Source organism: Carettochelys insculpta, chromosome 3 (assembly GCF_033958435.1).
Source record: "Carettochelys insculpta isolate YL-2023 chromosome 3, ASM3395843v1, whole genome shotgun sequence".
Taxonomy (NCBI): Eukaryota; Metazoa; Chordata; order Testudines; family Carettochelyidae; genus Carettochelys; species Carettochelys insculpta.
This window is the reverse complement of record NC_134139.1, coordinates 56588342-56612007: the sequence shown is the minus strand read 5'-3', so window position 1 is coordinate 56612007 and position 23666 is coordinate 56588342. Positions and strand designations below refer to the sequence as shown.

Below are 23666 nucleotides of genomic sequence, written 5' to 3'. Positions count from 1 at the left end.
TCGACTTCTGCAGCTGTCTTCACAGCAGCAGGGCGACAGGAGCCCTCCTCCCCTTGACCTGCCTTAATCCTTGTGGCTCGTGAGGGGTTCTGGCATCCACTGTGACCCTGAAAAGCACCTTCTCACGCGTGTGAAATGGTGTCCCAGATGATCAAGCCGAGGCGGTTGATCTGCTGGCATTAGTGTAGAAGTAGCCTAAATACATATGGCTACGTCTACACGTGCACCCAACTTCGAAATAGCTTATTTCGATGTTGCGACATCGAAATAGGCTATTTCGATGAATAACGTCTACACGTCCTCCAGGGCTGGCAACGTCGATGTTCAACTTCGACGTTGCTCAGCCCAACATCGAAATAGGCACAGCGAGGGAACGTCTACACGCCAAAGTAGCACACATCGAAATAAGGGAGCCAGGCACAGCTGCAGACAGGGTCACGGGGCGGACTCAACAGCAAGTCGCTCCCTTAAAGGGCCCCTCCCAGACACAGTTGCACTAAACAACACAAGATACACAGAGCCAACAACTAGTTGCAGACCCTGTATATGCAGCACGGACCCCCAGCTGCAGCAGCAGCAGCCAGAAGCCCTGGGCTAAGGGCTGCTGCCCACGGTGACCACAGAGCCCCGCAAGGGCTGGAGAGAGAGTATCTCTCAACCCCCCAGCTGATGGCCGCCATGGAGGACCCCGCTATTTCGATGTTGCGGAACGCGGATCGTCTACACGTCCCTACTTCGATGTTGAACGTCGAAGTAGGGCGCTATTCCCATCCGCTCATGGGGTTAGCGACTTCGACGTCTCGCCGCCTAACGTCGATTTCAACTTCGAAATAGCGCCCAACACGTGTAGACGTGACGGGCGCTATTTCGAAGTTACTGCCGCTACTTCGAAGTAGCGTGCACGTGTAGACGCAGCCTATGTGGGAAAAATCACATTCACACAGCCACAGCATTGTGAAAGGTGCCTTCACGTGAGCTGAGCAGAGCTGTAATTTGGTCACACACACACCTTCTACCTTGAAAGGGGGAGGAGCGGCTCCCATGAAAGTCATTTGCAGAGCTGGAATAATAATTTTGAGGGATTTATCCTGCTTGGCTGCGTGAACACTTTGAAGGGTTTTTGGGGAAAAAGGGACCATTTTGAAAACTTATAGCAGTTTTAATCATGGTTATAATCCAGATAACATTGACAAGCTCCCTTGCCTGTAGTTATGGAAAATGTAACTAGAATTTACTTATGGTTAAAATGCTGGTTATTTGGGTGTTCCGGATGATAAAATGCTGGTTATGAAAGAGTTTACTATACATCCAAATATTGCCTAGAGTTTGCAGTGTTGTAGCAGTGTTGATCTCAGGGCATAAAGGGGAGACAAGGGCTGTGTCTGCACTACAAGATAAAATCGAATTTATTAATATCAACTTTGCAGCTCTGGAATTTACAAATTCAGTTTATAAATTTGCTCACCTCCCCATGTGCTCCTCACAAGGTCGACTTATTGCTGCCACACTCAATTGGCAAACGTCAACTTGCAGTAGTGCACTGTGGGAACCTATCTCACAGGTCCCGCATCCCCGTAACATTCTGGGTGTGCTCGCTGGTCTTTGAGATAATTTTCCCACTTTGCATTTAACTCAGTCCCCTCCCATGTTAAGTAAACACTCATTTTTCCCATCGGAAGGAAGGACAAGTAGGGCGTCCTCGAGATGGCGTCTCTGTTTTCTGTAACTGAATTCTCAACTTGCCATCCACTGACTGTCCCCACTCCTGTGCTTGCATCCGATCCCTGAAAATAACACCAGGACCCTGAAAAAGCTTGAAGAAAGAAATGATAGTAAAGTTTTTGAAAAAAGAGGGTTGCTGAGGGGAGAGTGTTTGGCTTTCCAGTGCACTATAAGGCTTCTGTGCACCTGCTGTGGTTTCAACTGGCCATCCACTGGCTGTCCCCCTCCTGTGCATGCATTTGATCCCTGAAAATAGCACAGGGACAGACTATTCTCAACTGGCTCTTCACCCACTCTTCCCTACGGGAAGGGGTTAGAAGAAAGAGGATAGAAAAGTCTAGGAAAAAAAAAAAAAGATTTTTGTCTTCACTACACAGACATTGCCAACATGGGGAGATGGCAGTGAAATCTCATACACAGAACTCACAATAGAAACAGAAGTTTCAATTGGCCCTCCACCCTTTGTTTTTGGAGGGGATCAAAGCATGACGAAAGACAGGAAACATTAGGAAAAAAGATTTTATAATAGCCATATCAAAGCACCAGGTGTCTGCAATGGACGGCAAGCCCCTGAAAATATTTTTGGCGGGGGGCAGCTGCAGAGCTGGTTGAAACGTTGGAGTAGTTGAAATAGTCCCCCTGAATATCTTAGCCGTGAGAGGAGACTTCTCCCTGGTAGCAGCAAACCCCTGAGTAGCTTAGCTGCCAGGGTAGACTTCCACCTGGCGGCAGAAAGGCCCTGAAAATATTTTTGGTGGCGCGGGACCAGTTGAAGTAGTCACACACAAATATCTGAGCTACTGGAGGGGGAGAGTTCCCCTCGGTGGCAGCAAGCCCCATGGGTTTGTGGTTAGGCACATGTGGGGAGGGTGTTTTCAGTTGGGGGCCAGCTGAAGTAGTCCCCTTGAATATCAGCTGCTGGGTGAGACTTCTCTCCAGTGACAGCAAGCCCCTGAGTATCTAAGCCACCAGGGAAGACTTCCACTGCAAAAAGGCCCCAAAATATTTTTGGTGGCAGGGGACCAGTTGCAGTAGTCCCACTCAAATATCTTAGCCACCTGGGAGCCTTCCCTGCCCCCGGGGGGGCGGGCAGCAAGCCCCCGAAAATCTTTTCTGTCCTTGGCACCCTAACTGTACGCAAGCCAGGACAAGATGCTGCCTGGCAGCATGGTCAGCACCGAATGGCAGGCACGTGCTTTTATTGGGGTGAGGACTACCCCCCAGTGATGTGGCTGAGTCGGGGAAAGACCCTGATTGTGTTTGTTGTGCAGAAATGTAAATTACTGAGAAGAAGTGTCTTAACCTCTTATGCAAGCACAACCACTCCAACAGCCCTGCTGCCACATGGTGTGGCTGGCACCAGGCAGCACAGAAAAAAAATACCAGGTGTAGAGACAGACCCATGAGCTCCATGCTGGGGCTATTTGTAATGGGTAGATGCACTCACAGAACTAACAGCAAAGAAAGAAAGACATTTCTCAGGCTCTCATACAAACATGACTACAGAGCCACAGGCTTGCTGGGCCCTATTTGAACCTCACAGGCTTCCTAATGCCTGTGCACATGGAGAACAGCGGCCAGAATGGAGCACTGAGGGACATTGTGGGTTACCTACGGGACACCTCTGGAGGCTAATAAATTCAATTTTAAGACATGGTGCTTCTACACAGGCTTTTAATTGAACGTTTGAATTCAAGCTTGTTGCTTTACCCAGCTGGTACCTTTGATATTGTGATATCAATATTCATGCACCCTAAATCAAGCTAATGGTATTTCCAGTGAAGATAGTCACATGATAATATTGAGCTAACGGCCTTACATTTGAATTTATTTCACAGTGTAGATGCAGCCGAGATGGGTGTGGAGCAGTATTCCCGGTAAGCAGAGTGCCTGTGTAGGGCTCGGGAGAAATTCAGATGCTGCCCAGCTGATTAGCAGAGGGCTCAGAGCTAAGGTTTGTATTTCTATTGGTGGTACACGTAAAAAAATATTTTGCACGTGGATGGAAAGGCTTAGAGAGCGTATTGGTGGGGACCATGTGTGGCAATAACTTTTATCAGATCAACATAGAAGCAGCACTCATTGCTCCTCTTCAATCTACAAAAGTTGAGCCAATAAACATAGTTAAATTCCTCGCTGCCTTGTCAGACTATCAGGTCAACAAAGCAGCGGCTGAGTCCAAATTGTTCAGTGGAAATGTTTAGTAGCAAAGCAGCTTCAACGACTCCTGCAGGCTCCTCTTTTTTGGAGGTTCATCTTTGATTGCTTCTGCTACCTTCATTTTTCTGATCCTGCTGTTAATACCACCTTTTCCCCACCACCCACTCAATTCAGCATAGTTTCATGGGGGAGAAATAGGGGCCCATAGATTTTAGTGAGTTCATGTGAATACAAATAATTTCAGATCAGAAACTGCAAAAAACTAGCAGCACATACATGTCACTAAAATGTCACTTGCATTCAGTTTGCAGCCTGTGCTATTTTACAGCACTGGCATGATTAAATTAGTTACTGATTAATCAAGCGAGCCTTAGGATTATCAGATGGTATATTGGCTCTGTTCCTGGGCTAGTTATTTCCAGTCTAAACAAATCATAGGTAAGATTGGATGGGAGCAGGACCAATTCAGGATTATTCATGACCCACTGGCCCAAATCACTATGTTGCTTACGTTTACACCCTTGGATAGACTTATACAGGTTGAATCGCTCTAGTCTGTCAGTCTCTGGCCTGGCAACACCCATGGTCCAGTATGATTTTAGTTAGCCAGATGACCACTTATCGTGGGTGTGTCCAAGTTTCTTGTGATCCCATAAAGTTTGTTTACAGCCACCAGTCCTGGCTGTCAGTGTTCTGTGCAGTTATTTAGCTCTAATTTACCCCCCAAATGTTTTCTAAGTGCTCAGTAAGCAGTGGAAGTGTTGGTAATGTGCTAGACAATATTGATCTCCCCTGGTCTGGCAAATTCTCTGGTTCGACACCAGTCAGGTCCTTAGCTGTTCAACCTGTACCAGCAAAGAAATTCTGGTTTTGATGCAGTTTACACTGGTAAAACTGCACCTATACTGCTAAAAGTACAGATCTGTCAGTATAAACCAGTGTGTCTACATTAGAGGCTTTGCCTGGCACAGGTTTGTAAGTCAGCTAGTCACATCTCTCTGCATCCCTATGCTGTCAGAGGTCTGTAGTATAGACTTGACCTTATGCGTACACTAACAGATTAAGGGAAGGACATGCAGCCACAGCCAGGGAAGCGCAGACTTCAGCAGAGTCTATAGGAGGTCCCACTGATTCACAGGCCGGGCAAAGGTAAGGAGGCAGTTACAGCCCTGTGAAGCCAAGGGGAACTGGCAGTAATGCAAGAAAGGAGAAATGGCATACACACCCCTTCACAGCAAATATCCTCAACTTTCTGCCCTCAGTCTCTCACCAGGCTTGTCAGCAGGTGGTGAGTTTCAGCTAGACCAGCCCACCTCCTATGGGGCATGCTCTGCTTTGAGTAGCTTAGCTGCACGGCTTGCTATATTAGTTTTAACAGTTCTGCCTGGAATCAGCTCATGCGTTAGGAACATAAGAACAGCCATACAGAGTCAGACCACTGATCTGTCTAGCCCAGTGGCACTCTTCCAACAGCAGCCAATGCCGGGTGGCTCAGAGGGAACGAACAGAACAGGTAATCCAGATGTAGCCTGGCAGTACACTATCCTACTGTCATGCCTGTAATGATTATATTTAAGACAGTGCTGACCACTAGTTATTATCTTTGGGCAGGAGGTGTAATAAGGTTTTCAGTTCTAAATTGCATCCCAGACTTGGTTTAAACCTAGGTCCACACTGATCTGAGTGTTCAGCAATAAAACTGATGCTCTTCAAGGGCTGGGCTGAAACTGGACAACTGCACGAGCCCAAGTCATGTGGTCAGGAGGTAGCGTGGGCTAGGGTTTAAAATGGACTTGAGAGGGGCTTCCATGTGCTCTACCTGATGCTGCCAGTAGCTCATTCTAGATGACCTTTGGCAAGGTGTTACATCAGGTAAACGGGTAAAACCCCTAATTATGCTGGGCTGGCTTGCACTTTACACCCTGGCGCCAGATCACAGGAACACTGACTGAAAGAGTTCACAGGGAATCATTTCTAAATACAAGATTTCACCCCGGCCTCATTGTGAGCCCTACTGTACAGGGCTCTATCAAATTCATGGCTGTAAAAAATGCATCATGGTTTATGAAATCTGATCTGCCCTGTGAAATCTGGCTACTGTAAGAGATGAGCAGAGCTTGGGACACCCAGCCAGGAGCTCCTACTTTGGGCCAAGCTCCAGCTCCTACTCCTGGCTGAAGCTGGGGAGGGATGTGACTTCTTCTTCACCTGCAGGAAGCTCCAGGTTGGTGGCTGGAACAGCTGCCGACTCAGGTGGGAGGCCGCTGCCACAGATGTCAGCCTCTGACCCAGGCAAGGAGGCTGTGGGGAAAACCCTGCTGCCCTGCCACCCTCACTTCTGCACTGCTACTGGCAGTGGTTTGGCTTTAGAGCTTGGTGGCCACCCAGCAGCCACTGCTTCCCAGCTGCCGGGAGCAGAATCCCTGCCCATAGCAGTGCAGAAGTAAGGTGGCAAGCCAATTACACTGCTTGAATAGCTTTGTGACTTACTCCTATGCTCCCCCTCTGGGTCAGGACCCCCCCCACCTCCGTTACAACACTGAAATTTCAAATATAAACCTCTGAAATGGACGCTTTAAAAAAATCTTAAGACCATGAACTTGATCAAAATGGACGATGAATTTGACCGAGCCCCATCAGTGTGTAATGGGAGAGCACTGTATGACCACACTGTGGAATTCAAAGCCATAGCGCCTAGGATGCTAACACTGCACCAGAGGCCTGCCCTTGCACAGCAAGACCAGCTGTTGGATCAAAAAGCGTCAGGCGCATAGAGCAAAACTGAAAAGCTCGGCCAACCCTGATCCCACCACCCTTGCTCCTCTTCTAACCATGAGGTTGCTAAGAAGAGCAGCCAGCACAAGGCTGTGACGCAATGCAGGCCATGCTAGAGATGCTCATCCGCTGTTGTCCTCTCAAATTGGTCAGGCATGAGGGTGCGCTTTTATGTCTGTGAAGTTGCATCGATTTACATTAGTTTAAGGTTCTGGCTGCCGCTTCCATATATTTTTGGATACTTGTAATTTTTGTATATTGCTTTTACAGCCAGCGATAACTGCTGTAATCCATATAACTGATTACTGTTATTTACTTATGCAGGCTAACGCCTGGCATGATTCTGATCATAAATCCCCTGGTGATGAGGATGGCCACAATGGTGAGACCCATTTTGCCCTGGCAATTGTAAGAGAGATTTTTTTTTTAAAGTCACCATTTGCCTGCGAGTACAGCCTTTTGCAACATGGTCTGTTGGATATACCAGCTGTGATTGGAGTATATTGCCTGTCACCCTCTTACAAAACAGCATGAAGCAACATCCTGTACACAGAGTTCTGGCTGACAAAGGAAAGACGAGCATGTGTTTCTTGTTTCCGCTGCCTACCAAAGGAACTCTAATTTACAGCGGTGATTTTTTATAAAGGCCTTTGCCAGCTTATGACAGTGCAGTCCATCTGAATCCTTTGTGTGATGTGGTTGTGTAAACCTGCCATATATAAATCAAAGTTATCAGGTTGTCATGCGACAACAAACAGGTAACATTCAGTAGCCACACAAACCATTATTACAGCAGAAAAGCTTCTGCCCAGGAAAACTTTATAATTAATTATTAAGCAGTTCCAATTTTAAATCCATAAACAACTGCTTTCAGTATATGGGCACCAGCACATTGAGGTATGATAGAAGTATGTCATCCTGCCAACCTGATAGCAGTTTCTTTTTATAGCATGTTTTTACAAACTGCCACACTGCTTAGGAATGATGTGAGGTAGGTGCAATAAGTGGGAACAGGAGTGGTACGTATAGACTCATAGAAGCATAGAATTCTAGGGCTGGAAGGGACTTTGGAGGTCATCTAGTTTAGCCCCCTGCCTGAAGTAGGATCAATCCCAACTAAATCATCCCAGCTTGGACTTGGTCAAGTCAGGACCTCACAACCTCTAGGGATGGAGATTCCACCACCTCGCTAGCTAAAGAATTCCAATACTTCACCACCCTCCTGGTGAAATAGTTTTTCCTATTCAACCTATACCTCTCCCTCTGTAACTTGAGATCATTGCTTCTTGTCCTGCCATGTCACTATTGAGAATGGCCTCTGTCCATCACCTTTAGAGCCCCCTTTTCAGGAAGTTGAAGGCTGCTATCAAATTGTCCCTCACTCTTCTCTTCTCCAAACTAAATAAGTCCAAATCCCTCAGTCTCTCCTCTTAGGTCATGTGCTCCAGCCCCTAATCATTTTTGTTGCCTTCCACTGAACTCACCCCAATGCATCCACATCCTTTCTATACTGGGGCACCCAGAACTGTACACAATACTCTAGATGTGGCCTCACCAATGCCAAATACAGGGGAATAATAACTTCTCTAGATCTGCTGGAAATGATCCACCTAATGCACCCCAATATGCTGTTGACCTTCTTGCTACAAGGGCACACTATTGACTCACATCCAGCCTCTTGTCCACTATAATCCCCAGGTTCTTTTCTGCTGCACTGCTATTTAGCCAGTCTGTCACCAGCCTGTAACAATGCTTGGGATTCTTTCATCCCAAGTGCAGAACACTGCACTTCTCCTTGTTGAACCCCATCAGATTTCTTTTGGCCCAATTTTTCAATTTATCTTGGTTACTATGGACCCTTTCCCTACCCTCCAACAAATCTCTCTCTCCCATTGGCTTAGTGTCAGCTCCAGATTTGCTGAGGATGCAATCCATCCCTTCACGCAGGTGATTAATAAAGATGTTGAACAATTCTGGCCCTAGAACCGATCCTTGGGGCACTCCACTTGAAACTGACTGCCAGCCAGACACTGAGTCATTGATCTTTACCCGTTGAGCCCAACTGTCTAGCCAGCTTTCTATTCATCTTACAGTCCATGTATCCCGTCTGTACTTCCTTAACTTATGGGCAATAATGTTGTGGGAGACTGTATCAAAAGCTCTGCTGCAGATTTAGCTCTGCCACAGACACGGTCTGTGGCTTTACAAATATTACTTGATCTCCCTATGCCTCTTTGTGGGGTATTTTAAAACAGTGGCATGCAAGGCGCTTGAAAAATGGATTTGCATTTCACTTACAAATGCTAAACACTCACAGCTACTAATGACATTGACACAGGATTGAAGCCAACAGGAGTTGAAGATGCTCAGCAATTCTGAAAATTACCTCACTATCTTTTCCTTATTTGCTGTATGGACTCTATTTATAGCCAGGCTGGGACAGACTCCTTGAGTATCACTGGGATTTCTGGCCCTATCTGGAATTCCCTTGGAACTTCAGCCCTCACATAAGGTAGTTGATACCATTCTACCCTCAAGAGCAATCCAAGGTCTTTAGTGCTACAGTACTACAGGAGAAGGTATACACTGATGACTAAACTGACACGTACACTGGGACCTCATGGCTATATTGCAGCTGCTGTAATTGCCAAACCAAGAAAAAAATCACTAAAGCTATGTCTACACTAGACATACAAGTCAATCGCCGATATGCAATTGCATAGCTAAAATCGATTTATCTACCGTCAACTTCCATGTCTGTCGACACAGGAGAAGGATGACCATAGCATTTTTCCTTTGACTTTCCTTATCCCTCACCTCTTGCAAAGAGCACAGGGTTCGATTTTGACCCCCCCCCCCCCCGAGAGTGTCATTTTGTGTGTGTGCATGAAATCAAACCCCAGCAGATCGACTCTGAGCAGGTTGATCTTCTGTGGGAGTGTTCTATAGCCTTACCTGTATTAATCTGTCACTCTTCAAGGGCACACGTGAGACGGTAGAAACTAAACCAGAGGCAGTCTTTGTGGCTGGACAAGTACCAGTGTAGTTTCAGCGCTTGCTATGTTTGTGCATCTCAAGCAGTGGCATGTGCAAATGATGAGTTAGACCCCCTTCCTGGCTGTTTTTGCATGCACTCCCTGTTTTTCACTTGTGGTTGTAGGCAGATTGTAGTGACCACAGATCTGTCACTTCTAAAATGACTTATTGCAGTTTCCACTGCCACTACAGTGGAAATGCCAGGGGTTACTGACCCTGCACCAGTGAAAAACACAGAAAAACTTAAAGCGGACCCCTATTTGTAGAGTTTCATTTGCTTAGATTGCATGTCCCAGATTGAAGCATTGCTCAGCTAGAGCATTGAGATACAACAGTAAGATACATAATTATTTCTAATTTAGAGGGAAGACCACATCAATGCAATTGGTTGCACATTTATAAATACTTTATAGAAGGGTTAATAAATTATTAATGGCCAGTTAACCAATTGTGTCACATATTGCTGTAGTGTGCAGTGGGTCAACAGATAGTTTATTACTTTGGTTTGTCATACTGACTGTTGATACTGCTCAAGTCTGTAACATGATTATAACATGTATCAGTAATGTACCAAGCACTGCCAAGTCATTTATAAATTAAATGTGTGACCATACTGTTTACTGAGAGATGGTCCAAAAGAGACATTGCCTCACACACATGGGAAAAAATTAATATTAACTAGGACTTATCCTGGACTTATACTGCAAAAGGGATTTGTCCTCAGCTGAGGATCAAGACCTTTGCGTGTGCTGGTTGTGTAGCTGGTGTCCCTAGCCAAAATGAACTGAAATGAATCTATGAAATGTGAATAGCCCATGGATGAACAACTAATAGTTCTAAGTGAAATCCCCTAATTGCACTTTGATGAATTGCACGTTAACTGACAATTTATGACATGTATTGCACTGACTAAATGTATTTCTTGTTGTATATTTGGACTCTTGAATACTGTACAACAGGCAGGGAAAATGTGCTTGGGGGAAACTCAGTGGTCTCACCTATAATGGGCTCCCAACTAAGCAAGATCAAAGCCTTTGCTTCTGGTGTCAAGTATTTGAATTTTTCCAGCAGATTTTCACAGGACACATTGACAAAGTGTTCTCTTTTTAATATACTCACAACTTCTAAGGAACCCAGATGTGTACACAGCAGCTGGGAGGAGAAAGGAAGGTGACTCCTGGATATCCTTCATGTGTTTTAGAAAACTTTTATTACACACACAACAGTTTCTTTACTAAAATGATAGCATGACACGAAAGAAATTACAGTATGGGACTTGGACATCTTTTCTTCCCTCAAAAGAAGAGGTGAGCCCAAAGAAAATCTTCTAAGTCAAACATCTTTCCATTTCAGATGGCTTGGACTCAGCTCCCACTAGCTTTCTGAGAGATTCATGGCAAATCAAATCCCAAACTGCAAGAAACTTTCTCATTTTATGTGATCAAAAATCTTGCAACCCCAGCACAATGAAGTTATCTGGCTCAGTGGAAATATGAAGCAAGGAACAGAAAAGTAATGCCAATGCAATCTGATTAAACCCAATAACCTCACTGATCAAAAATTAGACCATGTCATCAGACTTGGGGATCCCTGCACTGGCCACTGGAATAATTCGGTATCTTCTAGTTTTCACTTGCAAATACCTACATTCTGAGAGAAGCAGCAACTGGTTGGCCAAAATTTCAATTACTGGCAGATGCTGGTAAAATGGCTCAGAATTTAGTCATAATGCTTTAAGGACTATAATGTTTGAATCCTTCCAACTTCAAATGGGTCTCAATGGAATTACTCATATGACTAAAAGTTGGAGGTGCAAGCATAGAATATTTATTTTTTAAACTAGTGGAAATAACTTACAAGCTTGAGTCACCCTTATTAAATCCGCCTGTAATAGCTTCCGTCGTACTGTTGTGTCCAGCACTCTGCACCTACACTGACTGACCTCTTGCTCCCTGCCCCACTGCACCCCTCTGAACCACCGACTCTGTGTACTATCAGTAAGCCAGCTGGTGCCATTAGAGGTCCAGCTGTGTGCAAACAAAAGGGAGGATGAAGATCAAAGCCCATCCAAAGAAATGTGCTGTGAAACAAAGTATATTTTGCACACACTACCAGATGGTGAACTCCAGTGCGATTGTGGCTTAAACTCAGCGCCTTCCAGCTCGTCTTGTGCCTCACGTGTCATGGAGAAGAGTTGTAGTTAGTCAAAAACAGCCCACTGGTATGGCCGTATTGCTTCACTCTGACAACTTCCTCAAGTGTGGAAGTAGGGGATGACATGCTGTATGTCACGAGCAGTAGCAACATTCTCTACGCATACACAACGGCCAAGTAGAAAAACTGCAGAGCTAGTCACATTTGGCACGTCAATTCCTCTTTTTTACCAAGAGGTCACAAAGTGTTTTAGAAGTTCTAATAAAGTATCATAGTGTTGCAGTGGAGCTGAGATACAAACATCCACAGCCAGAGGAGTGCCCAGAGAGGAGGGGAAAGGTGGAGGGGGGGCAGACACAAAGGACTCTCAGATTCTATGTGCAGTTAAATTTTTACACCGATGTTGCTACACAGTGCAATTCCCAAAGCATGTCAGCTGCAACAGTGCAGAGCCAGGGCAAAGATTTTTTAAGATGAAAACCTGAAAAGCCCCTGCAGGCTTAAAACGAAAAAAAGGAAGTATTTCTTCACACAGTGTAGGGTCATTCTGTGGAACTCTTTGCACGAGGATGTTGTGCAGGCCAAAGGTTAACAGGGTTCAAAAAAGAGCTGGGTAAGTTCATGAAGGGTAGATCCATCAATGGTATTAGCCTAGTCTCTATTTGACAGCAGCTGGGGGTGAGCAACAGGGAGGGGATCACTTGATGATTACCTGTTCTGTTCCTTCCCTCTTGGGCAGCTGGCATTGGCCCTATCAGATGACAGAATACTGAGCTAAATTAACCATTGGTCTAACCCAGCACGCTGTTCATTTGTTCTGGTGTAACTAGTCGTCTTTCAGAATCTGTGAGGAGACCGAGCTTGTTTGTAAATGTTTGGCCTGGGGTTTAGAAGTCCCACTTTCCAGAATGATTTAGGGAACAGAAAGCATGGTTTTATGGCAGCAACCTAAACATCAATGTAACAAAGAGTGTTGTAAGTGACACAGATCTGCAGGGAGGCAGATGAATCGAGTAATTCATTTTAAATAAACTAAACAAGTTATCTAAGTGTGATGTACCAGCAGCCCAATTTTAATAATTATCTAGTTTAAAAAAAATCCAGATTGATAGTCCCGTTAGCATCCTTCACAGCTCACAAACTTCCACACAATTGCTCTAATTTTCCTCTCTATCTCTTTACACCTAGGAATACCGTGACTCATTTTTCTGCTAAGTTCTTAAGTCATTCTACAGTATGCAGTCTGTAAAAGGAAAAAAAAATCACCAAATGTCTAAGTTCATATATATGTTTAATTTGTACTGCACTTATGGATATTACACACAACTTCCTTCTGACTGGTGGCCAAAGACACAGGCCCACTTTTGTAAGCATATAAATCTATTGTACAGAGTATAAATATGTAACTATTGCAGAAGTTGTATCTTTCCAGCAGAAGCACTTATAAACACTACCGATTATTGTAAGGGTACAGCTTGTGTTAAGCTTTGAGATTTCAGTACAGTATTGACTCCCCTTTCTGCACTCTAATTTTGCCCATGAGTCTGATCTGCTTTAAAATGGGTTTATTTGGCTACTTCTTGAATGTGTTGATATTAATTAGAGACAAGTTGAGGGTCTAATGTGCCGCTTGTTTGCTTTTACCGAAGTAACAATTTCAGGGCTCTCCTGGCAGGTGCTGAGAAGTCAACCGGAACTGACGGTGTTCAGGACTCTGCAGTGCTCGCCTCAAGAATGCATTCGTAGTACGTGTTTGTTGGTAAAGCTGCAGTGCATGCAGATATAAGATTTAGAACCCTATCATGGGGAGGCCAATTCATCCATAGATTTTAAAGTACATGAACAATTTCACTAGGGATTTTAATACTGTGTTTAATAAACAAGCAGTGATAGTGACACAGAATGGAGCAGCGCATGGTCAGTAATGACTGGAATGCAGCCCCTTTGTAGGCTCACGCATGCTTGGTGTCCACCTAGTGGAGCCATAGACTGCTTCCCATAAAAACTGGATTTGAAATGGCAGGTATTATCAAATCTAGAGCATAAAGAAAACTATTGCATGATGATGCACCATTAATTGTACTTCTTGGGGATGTAGGACAGCTCATCTTGGCTTGGCAATTCTCTTCCCACTCCATTTAAAAAGAAAGACTCTCATACCAGAAATCAGCAGTGAAATGTATTTGTATAAGCTGCTGCTCAGCCCCTTGGAATGCTAACTCGTGAATTCGTGACTGTTTATAACCACTCTCCCAAAGCTCTTAGAAAGACCTTTTGTTCCAGTCACCTTGTTGATAGGCAGCAATTAGAGGATTATAAAAATACTTCAGTTGACATGGCATTACTGCTCAAATATCAGACAGCTTTGAGATCTACTTGTGCAAACATGCTGCCAGACAGATAGCATAAGAACAAAGGTGAGAAGTGTAAATGTCCCAGAGAGAACAGGTAGTGTAATTCATGTAGCCAGTATGGATGCTGAGAGACTGAGTTAAGAGTGGCCTTTATCCAGAAGCCTGAGGCTGAAGGCAACGAGCAATAGAAAACAAACCTAATCTGGTTTTGTCAAGAAGCTGGACAGAAACCTGATGTCATAGTAACTATCAGATTCTCAGCTACTTGTACTAAAAAACACAGTTATTCTTTTGTTAAGAAACAGACCAAGCAGCAATAGGATACACCTGGTTCGACTATTCTGTTGCGTCCATTGGCCAAGGTTTTTAGTGACTTTTAGTGCCACTATTTTGGAGTGTTCAAGTTAAGCCACCTTAAATGAGCCTGATTTTCAGAGGGTAGCTGCTCAGCCATTTCTGAAAATCAACCCCTTTGGGCACCAAAAAGCACTTGTCCCTTTTTAAAAATCTTGGCCAGGACGTCTGTGTATGCGTTTATGTGTACACATAGACTGACAGTCTTCAGAAAAAAAAAACACTTGGGCTGCAGGAATATAAGCAACCTTCACTGTGTCTCAACCATGATTGCCATGGAACATTTCAAGCGACGTCATTGGATCTCCATGGCCCATTCAGTCTGAGAATGCCAAGGAGGAATGTGATTATGGTGTGGTGATAGGGGAAACTCGGCCTCTAGGAAACAGACTGATATCAACAGCCTCATTTCCCATCCCAGTATTGAGAGAAAGAGGCATAGAAAGGTAACTGTGAAAAGGGGACAGCAAAAGGAAAGAAGAAAGACTAAGAATAAAAAAGCAGAGGGGAAGTGAAAAGCAAAGACAGAAAGATGGAGGAAATTGAGCACAAAGAAAATCTTGTCCATGGAAGACCCAAGTCACTGCTGCAAGCCCAATTAACTCAGGGACTGTGAAGTGCACAGGGACCAGTGAAAAACTGAACCAGTCCAAGGGACTTGAAGCATATTCTCATGGACTCTCTTTGGGCCCTTATTTCATTTTGAATCAGTCGTAGCCCCAAAGCCTCCCAACAGCTCCCTGCTAGGGTGTTGCAACTCACCTTCACTTAGGTTTGAGTTGCTTTTAACCCATTTTTTTTCTGCAGGCTTTGGCTTCAAATACGTTATTGTGTAGAACTTCTGTTCTGGTAGTTATCAAATTATCGCTGCACGGAGCTTAGCACAGGCCCTTCTGCTTTGTCCAGAAAGGGATTTCTGCCTGATTGACTTGCCAAGGTCAGCTGCCAGCATCAGACCATAAGTCTTCTTCCACTCAAGGAAAAAGATGTGTCTGAAAAATATGGGATGCATTGCTTCTACTGAGTGGAAAGACTGCGACATGAGTTCCCACTCAATGAGCTTTCTACCATTTTCCTGGGACAAAGAGAGGAGAGCAGCAAGGCTTGGCTGTTCCACTAGGCTGGCTCCCTCAAGTTACCTGCTGAGGGCAGGAGCATGCATAAAATGACCTGAAACAGGAGAGGGCAAAACCAACCCCCCTGTCTCTCTACCATGGCAGCCTAACTCCTTCAGAAGCAACCTGGGAGGCTTGGGTCTGACAGTGGCACAGTGGTATTTTGGTACTGGTTCAACCAGCATTAGTCTGAAGCAGATGTGCCATTGGAGAGACAGAGAAGCTGTTCTCTGGTTCCCGTCCCCCATCTCCATCTGCTCCCCCAGAATCAAAAAGAGCCTCAAAGGCAGGTGGTCCACGTGTAGAATGATGCAGGCTTGCTGCTCTACTTAGGTCCAGATTTGGCTTCTAGTGTGGTGTGCTGTGCTGACTTCTGCATTAGGAAGCAGAGGGGATCAGGCAGCTGTGTGAAACACCTATTGTGGAACCAGAAGACTGCCGAAGGGAGGTACATTCTGCATGAACCATCTGACTATAACATGACTATTTCAGTAGGGTAGCTGCTGCCTTTCCTCTAGCTCTGCACTCAGAAACTACTGTCTTCAGCTAAATGCTGAGGGTGACTGACCTCACAAAGTACACTAGGAGTGCCCAGTAAAGAGCTGCGCACTTAGTGAATAGCCAAAGCTGGATGTGCAGAGCAGATGAGCACAATCTCTGATTTGACACAAGGTGAAAGTCTTGCCCACTGAAGTCAATGGCAAGTTAAGCTTTCAGTAGTGACAGTCGGGTTCAGATACACTCATGAGCTCCTGGTGGTGGCCAGGTTTATGGAATACTTCCACCGCCGGACTGGAGAACACCAAAGGGATGGTGAACATGCCAGAAGACAGTGCACAGGATACATTACTATGCAAATAACACTGAAAACAGCCTGCAATGATGGGACCTACAATAAGTCCAGTTATTTCTTCTAAATCCTTTGAGCCAACACATCTGTGACACTTCTGGATATGTCTGAGAGTTGGCCAGCAAAATTTGCCTGACACTGTTATGTTGTAGAACATGTTTTCAGAGACAGAAATGACATCAGTAAAAATACAGCTGCTCATTGGTTCAGAATCAGGCCTCAGAACAACCCAGTCTGTGTTCTGGTCAAACCTATTGGATCTCCTCTTCATGCTTCTGTGTTAAAGGCTGGCATCTTAGTAAACAATCAATGCACACTGCAATATGAGACAACTAGTCCAAAATCCCTGAATAGAGGTTTGTCTCTTTTAAGCCACTTCTGTCTTCAAATGCTTAACAATTACCATTCAAGAGATCCATACTGGAGATGAGAGTAACATGTTTCTTTTGTTTTCAGTGTAGGTTTGGCAGCACTGTGTGTACAGTCTGCACCAGCATTTCTCCTCTCCCTAGGTGGGTCTTTCAAATACCAACATAGGAATGAAACATGTTGTTCAAAATGGCACAGTATCAAACCACAGACGCTGGCAGAGGGATCAGAGAGAAGATGTCTCTCCTGGAACAACTTTTAACTAGTTTTTGAAATTGGCTAGAGGTCAAAATTAATGTTTTTTTTCTTTAAAGGTGACTGTAAAATTGTGTTTGCAACATTCCCTCACTAGTAACAAAATGACAGGTAGTATTTATGTTGTGTGTCTGTCCGAAAGCCTCTCAGAATCCCAGTGAACCCAAAGGCTAGTATAGTTTAAATGCCCCTTTTATTTTTCTTGAGTTGCATGGTTTTCAGTATCACCTGGGGCTTCAGCAGTTTCCTGGGTGCAATGTGCCAACAGGCACTACAGTAAACTCTTTCATATCTGGCAGCCCCAGGTCCAGGAGGTTGCTGGATATTCATATGTCCTGGGTAATAGAGAGGTATGCCTAGCAATGTATAACACTAAAGAAAAACAAGATTAGATATTAAGAAACAAACAAAAATGTATGCAGAGTACTTTATTTACCAACAACAGTAGCATTGTACACAGTACATTTATACTGTATATGCTGTATTTATTTGTATTTACCTTCACTATACTGTACTTATGGAAAATGTAATTAAAATGTACTTACGTTAGAATACTGGTTATTTAAAAGTTCCAAATGATAGAATGCCGGATATGAATGAGTTTGCTGTATGTTGTGGCCATCCCAGGAACCTTATTACACAGCTGGAACTGTTTCACAGAGGAAGATATTGGGTGTCTTTGCAAAGATGAATACAGTGAGTCTCATAAAAAACCATCACAGAGCCCCCCAACTTTCTGATCATTATAACAGGCGGTTGTTTATACCTTTTAATAACCCCTCAGATCATTATTAAACAGAAGAGGCTTATGCTTTTTATGCTTCATTATGATCACAGACAGAAGGCCTGAAATGATTGTCTCCTGTCCTCCCTACAAAATATATTTTTTCCTGTTTGTTTTTTACCTTAGAAATTTCAGGAATATCAAGCTTGCTCTTTTTGTCAGTTGTGAGGTCTTACCGGTTGAGAGAAGGAGCTCGAGTGCTGAATGTTTAACAGAGAGATTTTTTCCCCCAAGGGTTTCCTCACGTTTATAGTCTCAGAGGAGTAGCTCTGTTAGTCTGCAGCTTCATAAAAAACAAGCAGTCCTGTAGCACGTTAAAGATTAGCAAATGTATCAGGTAATGAGCTTTTGTGGGTAAGACTGAAGAAGTGGGCCTTACCCATCAAATCTCATTACTTAATAAATCGATTGTTGGTCTTCAGGGTGCTACAGGACTGCTCGTCACATGTTTACGTTAAACATACGTTACAAAAACAAATAAAACCACAGTAAAATACCTCACCTTCCCAACCTGGTTTCAATTTTCACATAAGCCTAGTACCGTAACCTTACCAGTTCTCCAGTGAGCCTAAAATGTCTTCTGAGAAAAAGACAGTAGGCCAGACCAAAATTTTTATGGAGGAAACTTTCAAACATACTCAACACTGCTGCATGTAACTAACTCTCTTTACAATTCCACTCCAGTGTAAACATTCAGAAAAAAGTTAAGAAAACAAAGTAAGCAACAAAAGACCTGGAAAAACTTTTCAGGATCTCTTGCATATCATGAAGAATTAAACAGGGCACAAACCCATTTTTTCTCCTCTGCAGGTAATATTTAATACAGCACAACACTGCTACGAAAAGACAAGTGGGCAGCTTTCATTTGTACATGTTTACTAATGCATTTTCAGTTCTACAAAGAAAAATGGTCTAATTAACCATAACTCTCTACAGATACTTTAAAAGATAAAATATTTTTAGCTAAACTCTTCATTTGAAAAATACAGGTCCAAGGCTGGAACCAGCGGCCCTTTCTGGCTACCTCAGCAACTTGACTGCAACGCAATAGACACAGCAAAGCAAATCTGCAGACAGGCAGACTTGTATTAGCCAGGCAACTACTACAGTAGGAGTTAACACACAGGAAGTAAGTAATTTGACAGAGATTGAGATTTTGCAAACTGTTAACACGGGACTGTGGATAGTGAAAGAACAGATTTCACTAGCTTTTATAGAATAATTAGAAAATGTTTAATATTTTGCACATTTGTGCAACAATATTGTAAAACTAAATCATTTAATTCACCCTGTGCTCCAGAGGATTTTCCCTGGTATAAATGCTGGGCTGGGCAAACTGAAGCAGGAATTGGCAATATAAGCACAATTCTATATTAGTGAAATGTCCTTGTCGCCTGGGCACAGGGGCGGTGAAATCTCATAGATACCAGCACAATAGAGGGAAATTTGTCAAAGCAATTTGCAAGTCTCATTTAAGCAACAATAAGTGGATACTGTTTGCATCTTACCTTTCCACATCATGCTTTAAAGATTTTGATCTCAATTAGACAGGGCGACTAAAAATCATCTTAATGTTCATTGTGCTCCCTCTCCCTGTTTGTTGTACTTACCTCTTGGCCCATCATATACTTAGACGGTTAGCTCTTCAGGGTAAGGATGCTCCCCTTCTATGAGTGTACAGTGCCTAGTGCAATAAGGCTCAGATTGATTTTGTGAGCCTCCAGATCAGGGGTCAGCAACCCATGGCTCTGAAGCCACATACAGCTCTTTAAGGAGCCATTTGTGGCTTGGGATGCTGCTGTCGCTGATTCCTCTTGTGGCTCCCTTTCCGGTCGTGCTGAAATAATGGGACTAAATTTAATTGTTTTAACAACTGGCAGGGTAGTGGGAGGGATCTGGCTGTTAAACCAATTAAATTTATTTCCATTATTTCAGTGTGGCAGGGCAAGAAGCTGCCCGTGCTGCAGGTGGGGGATGTGAGCAGGAGAGCTGCGGGGAGAGGCAGCCAAGTCTGCCCCTGCTGAAGCCACACAGCTCCACTGAGAAGGAGGCAGGGGGGCAGCTGGAGGCCGCAGAGGAGCTCATCGGCTGAGACAGATTAACCCAGGAATGAGCGGCAGCAGAGTTTTGGGGCTGAGGGATGAGGCGGGGAAAGCCTAGCTTTCGCGGGGGGGAAGGTTTGGGACTGAGAGAGGTTAAGTTTGGGGATGGAGGGAGCAGTCTGGGGATGAAAGGGGTTAAGCCTGGGGATGGGGGTGGGTTTGCAGGATGGGGGGGTTAAGCTTGGGAATAGGGGAGCAGATTTGGGGCCTGAGGTGGGTAAAGCCTGGATATGGGGGTAACAAATTTCTAACGGATACAAATCATTGTGTGTGTGCTGTTCTTAAAATAAGGGTTACAAAAAGTCTGGTTTGACATTATTTATTAAGGGCTGTCTCGTAGTCACATGCATTGTGGCTCTTGAAACATTGATTTTGTAACTGAATTTGAGAAAATGGCTCTTCTCACTATTTTGGTTGCAGACCCCAGGTCTAGATGCTCTAACAAATATGATAAAATAAAATAAAATAAAATAAAATGAATGAAAACAACAGTGCAATCTGGAGTGACTTTACTGATAATCATAGAAATGCATCCAGTTTGTTCTAGTGCAGCTAAAACAAGTATCTATCAATATATCACTTTCTTTTTGCTTTCAACTAGCACACACAAATGACAATCTGTCTCTCTCATGATGACAGTGAGTTATTGTTTAAGCCATTTTAAACTTCACATTATAGTCCTTATTCAAATATGCAATGCAAGAAAGAAGATAGAGAATTTGCTTGGCAAGCAAATAGACATGTTGCAGCAGGGAGGAATATTCCTTCCAAATAGTGTCTCATATAACACCCCTCTTTCCTCCCCCCCCCCCCCCCACCAGGATCACAGTTTAGATACAGGACTTTACAGCGGTAGTTAGATTGTGCCCCAGCACCACAGGAGGAAAAGAAGAGAAATGGGGCCACAAGGGAACCAGAAGGCTTGGTGTTCTGTTTTTGCAAAGGAAGAAATCCAATTTCAGCAGCACGCGGAGCACTGGGTATTTTCTTTAATCAAGATCACTCTATTTGTATCCGTGAGAGCTGACTGCATTTCCTTATTTCCTTTGAAATGTTCCAGCATGGTAGAAGAGCACTTGGCTAGTAATAACAAGGTCTATGAAGGTCAAATGGCGACAAACTGGTGACTCAGAAAAGCATTGAAATACAGGTAACATCCCTCATTTTTTATAAAAAGTACTACGATATTTTACAGTAATGACCCAGAGTACTACCACATAGAGTAGGGACATTGCAGTGCTTTGGGTTATGGCCATAGACTAGCCTATATATATATATATATAGGAGGGTGTAAGAAATGGGGAAACAGGGCAGTAGTTCAATACCTCCTTCATCACGACCTTGTTATTTTCTAGTTCATCCATAAAATAATAGGATTTATCAAATGTAATATACAAGTGCTGCACATAAATATAAATATTGATACTTTATCTTGAACATTATATATTATATAAATCATTTATATACTTTACTTTAAAAATGTCCAGATCTTGTCTTTCCCTTTCTTTTTTTCTTGTTATGTTAAAATTTCTGAGTCCTTCACATCTGTTCTGTTATGCTTTCTGCAGAAAAGGTCTGAAAAGACAGTAGCAAGAAATAAAACAATGGCCTCCTCTTAAGAATCTGGTTAATACAGGAAAATCAAGGGAGATTGTTTTCTCTTTTCAAATTTCAACACTGATTTTTTAAAAAAGGTACAATAATCCTTTGTAAACCAGGGTTAATACATGGTATAAAGCAGCCTTTATAAGCAAATCTACACAATCTGACATGCTTTCATGAGGCAGTTAGTACTTGTATCAAAATTCTGCAGCATTTCTACAGAATCATCCAATTTTCTGTGATGCAGAGATACGTTAATTTCTGTTCCAAGAATTCACAGTTCTTTTTCTACAAATGGTCTCATCAAATCCCCAGGATTCATTTCACAAATCTGCTGCTCAGTTGCTGATGCTGTTAGCCACACGCGCAATCTGGTGACATCATGACATGAAAAATCAAAAATAGGAAAAATACTCTCCCTCCACTCTTTAAATAGTCTCTTTTAATCTATTTGTATGAATATATATGTGCATGATTCATTTTGCAGAGTGTCATTAAATAATGAACAAATTTTGTGCTGGTTAAGGGTCTTCTTCCATCAACGGAATTTCTAGAAAACAAATAAAACAAAAAATTATTGGTTTAGTCTACAGACTGCTTGAGTTCCTGAAAAGTGCCATCTGTGCTATATAAATAGTTTATGCATAAGCTTATGGCAAAAGGCTGAGCTTGTCAGCAAAACATACAATATTATCCCCAGTCCAGTCCTTCCTTATGACCCACTTCTGTTGTGACGCCTGTCTGGAACTAGCCAACTAAAACTCCATTCACTCCAAAATAGACAAGGAAAACTCTCCAAGAAGAGGTTTTGTTGTCACTATGTGACTTGATGATGAAGATTCCTCCCTGTTCCATTCCCGGAAAGTCAATCCCTTGCCCCAAGCCAGGACAAGCCAAGCCAAGGGAGATGAAACCCAAAAAGCACTGAAGAATTTGTTTTGGAGAATGCATAAAGAATAATCCACATGCTGCAAATAACTCCTGCTTAACTTCTCCTCTGAAGCACAATCACATGGATTGTATTTATGGACCATGACCTTTGACACACCCCCCATGCAACATATCAAAGCACAACTCACCATCTGCAATATCGATACTTGGGCTAGTGGAGGCAGCCTCCCCAGTGGTGCTATTGATCACCTCAGTTCTATCTGAAACAGGATGCACGCCCATTTGGCACGCAGAAGATGAATATAAACTTTGGAGAAATTCGGAGGAGCCTGATATACTATCACAGCTCTCAAATTCAGCAGGTAACGTGTCTGTGTCTCCTGGGCCAGGATAAGCCGGAGGGTTCTGATCTTCTGTCTGCAAAACATGACCTGGGCCTGCAGGAGATGAGTAGCCTGGTGCCAAGGCGTTCAAACCACTGCTCACAGCTTCATCATAGGAAGGCAGCATGACAGGGACACCATCCACTACCACGAAGTTGGGGTCACTGCTGGAACTCTCCTGGACAGCTCTACATCAAAGAAAGACAGAGTCTTTGACAATTTTGATAGCTTCTTGAAGCAACCACCAAAATTCTCTTGGTGTCATATTTTCTAATTAATAAAATGGAGCTATATATGGTCCTTAATGTTCATGGGACTTTTTCCTTCCCAGACCTGCAAAAATCAACTCAGACTGATAGGTGTGTGCAACTGGTTATGATGAAATAAAAAGCCAGTAAACTGAGGCATCATTTAAGAGAAGGAAAGGACAACTGCGATAAGGCGCATTCTCTATTGTCCAATGCACAGCAAATATCAAGGATATAGAATCAGGGGGTGAATCAATAAGTGGAGAGCGAGATCAGCACTGGAGCAAAAGGATTATGGGTAACTGCAGCACATATAAAATAACTGAGCTGATAATTGCTGGATGATGCAAGATTTGGGGTTGGAATTTTGAGCTCACTTCATTCTCAGTTTGGAAGAATGAGCATTTCTACCTCTAAATATATCTGATCAAAGACAAAATTCTTAATATTAGTGTAGCTGTTAGTATAATTCCACCCAAAGCGAACCTGGCAAATTTTATCTCTTCTCTTTT

At 43.5% G+C, this 23666-nt stretch overlaps 1 protein-coding gene across 3 annotated transcripts in view; it reads right to left on the bottom strand.

Moving 5' to 3' along the window:
• Positions 1-17125: 17125 nt before the first annotated feature.
• Positions 17126-23666, bottom strand: part of SUSD4 (sushi domain containing 4) — a 122296-nt gene continuing 115755 nt past the window's right edge. For all 3 annotated transcript variants that reach the window (XM_074989910.1, XM_074989909.1, XM_074989911.1), the window contains 2 exons: positions 22712-23094; positions 17126-22182 (listed from right to left, as the gene is read on the bottom strand). In XM_074989910.1, coding sequence (XP_074846011.1) covers positions 22154-22182; positions 22712-23094 — 412 coding nt within the window. In that variant the 3' untranslated portion in view covers positions 17126-22153. The remainder of the gene's footprint in view (positions 22183-22711; positions 23095-23666) is intronic.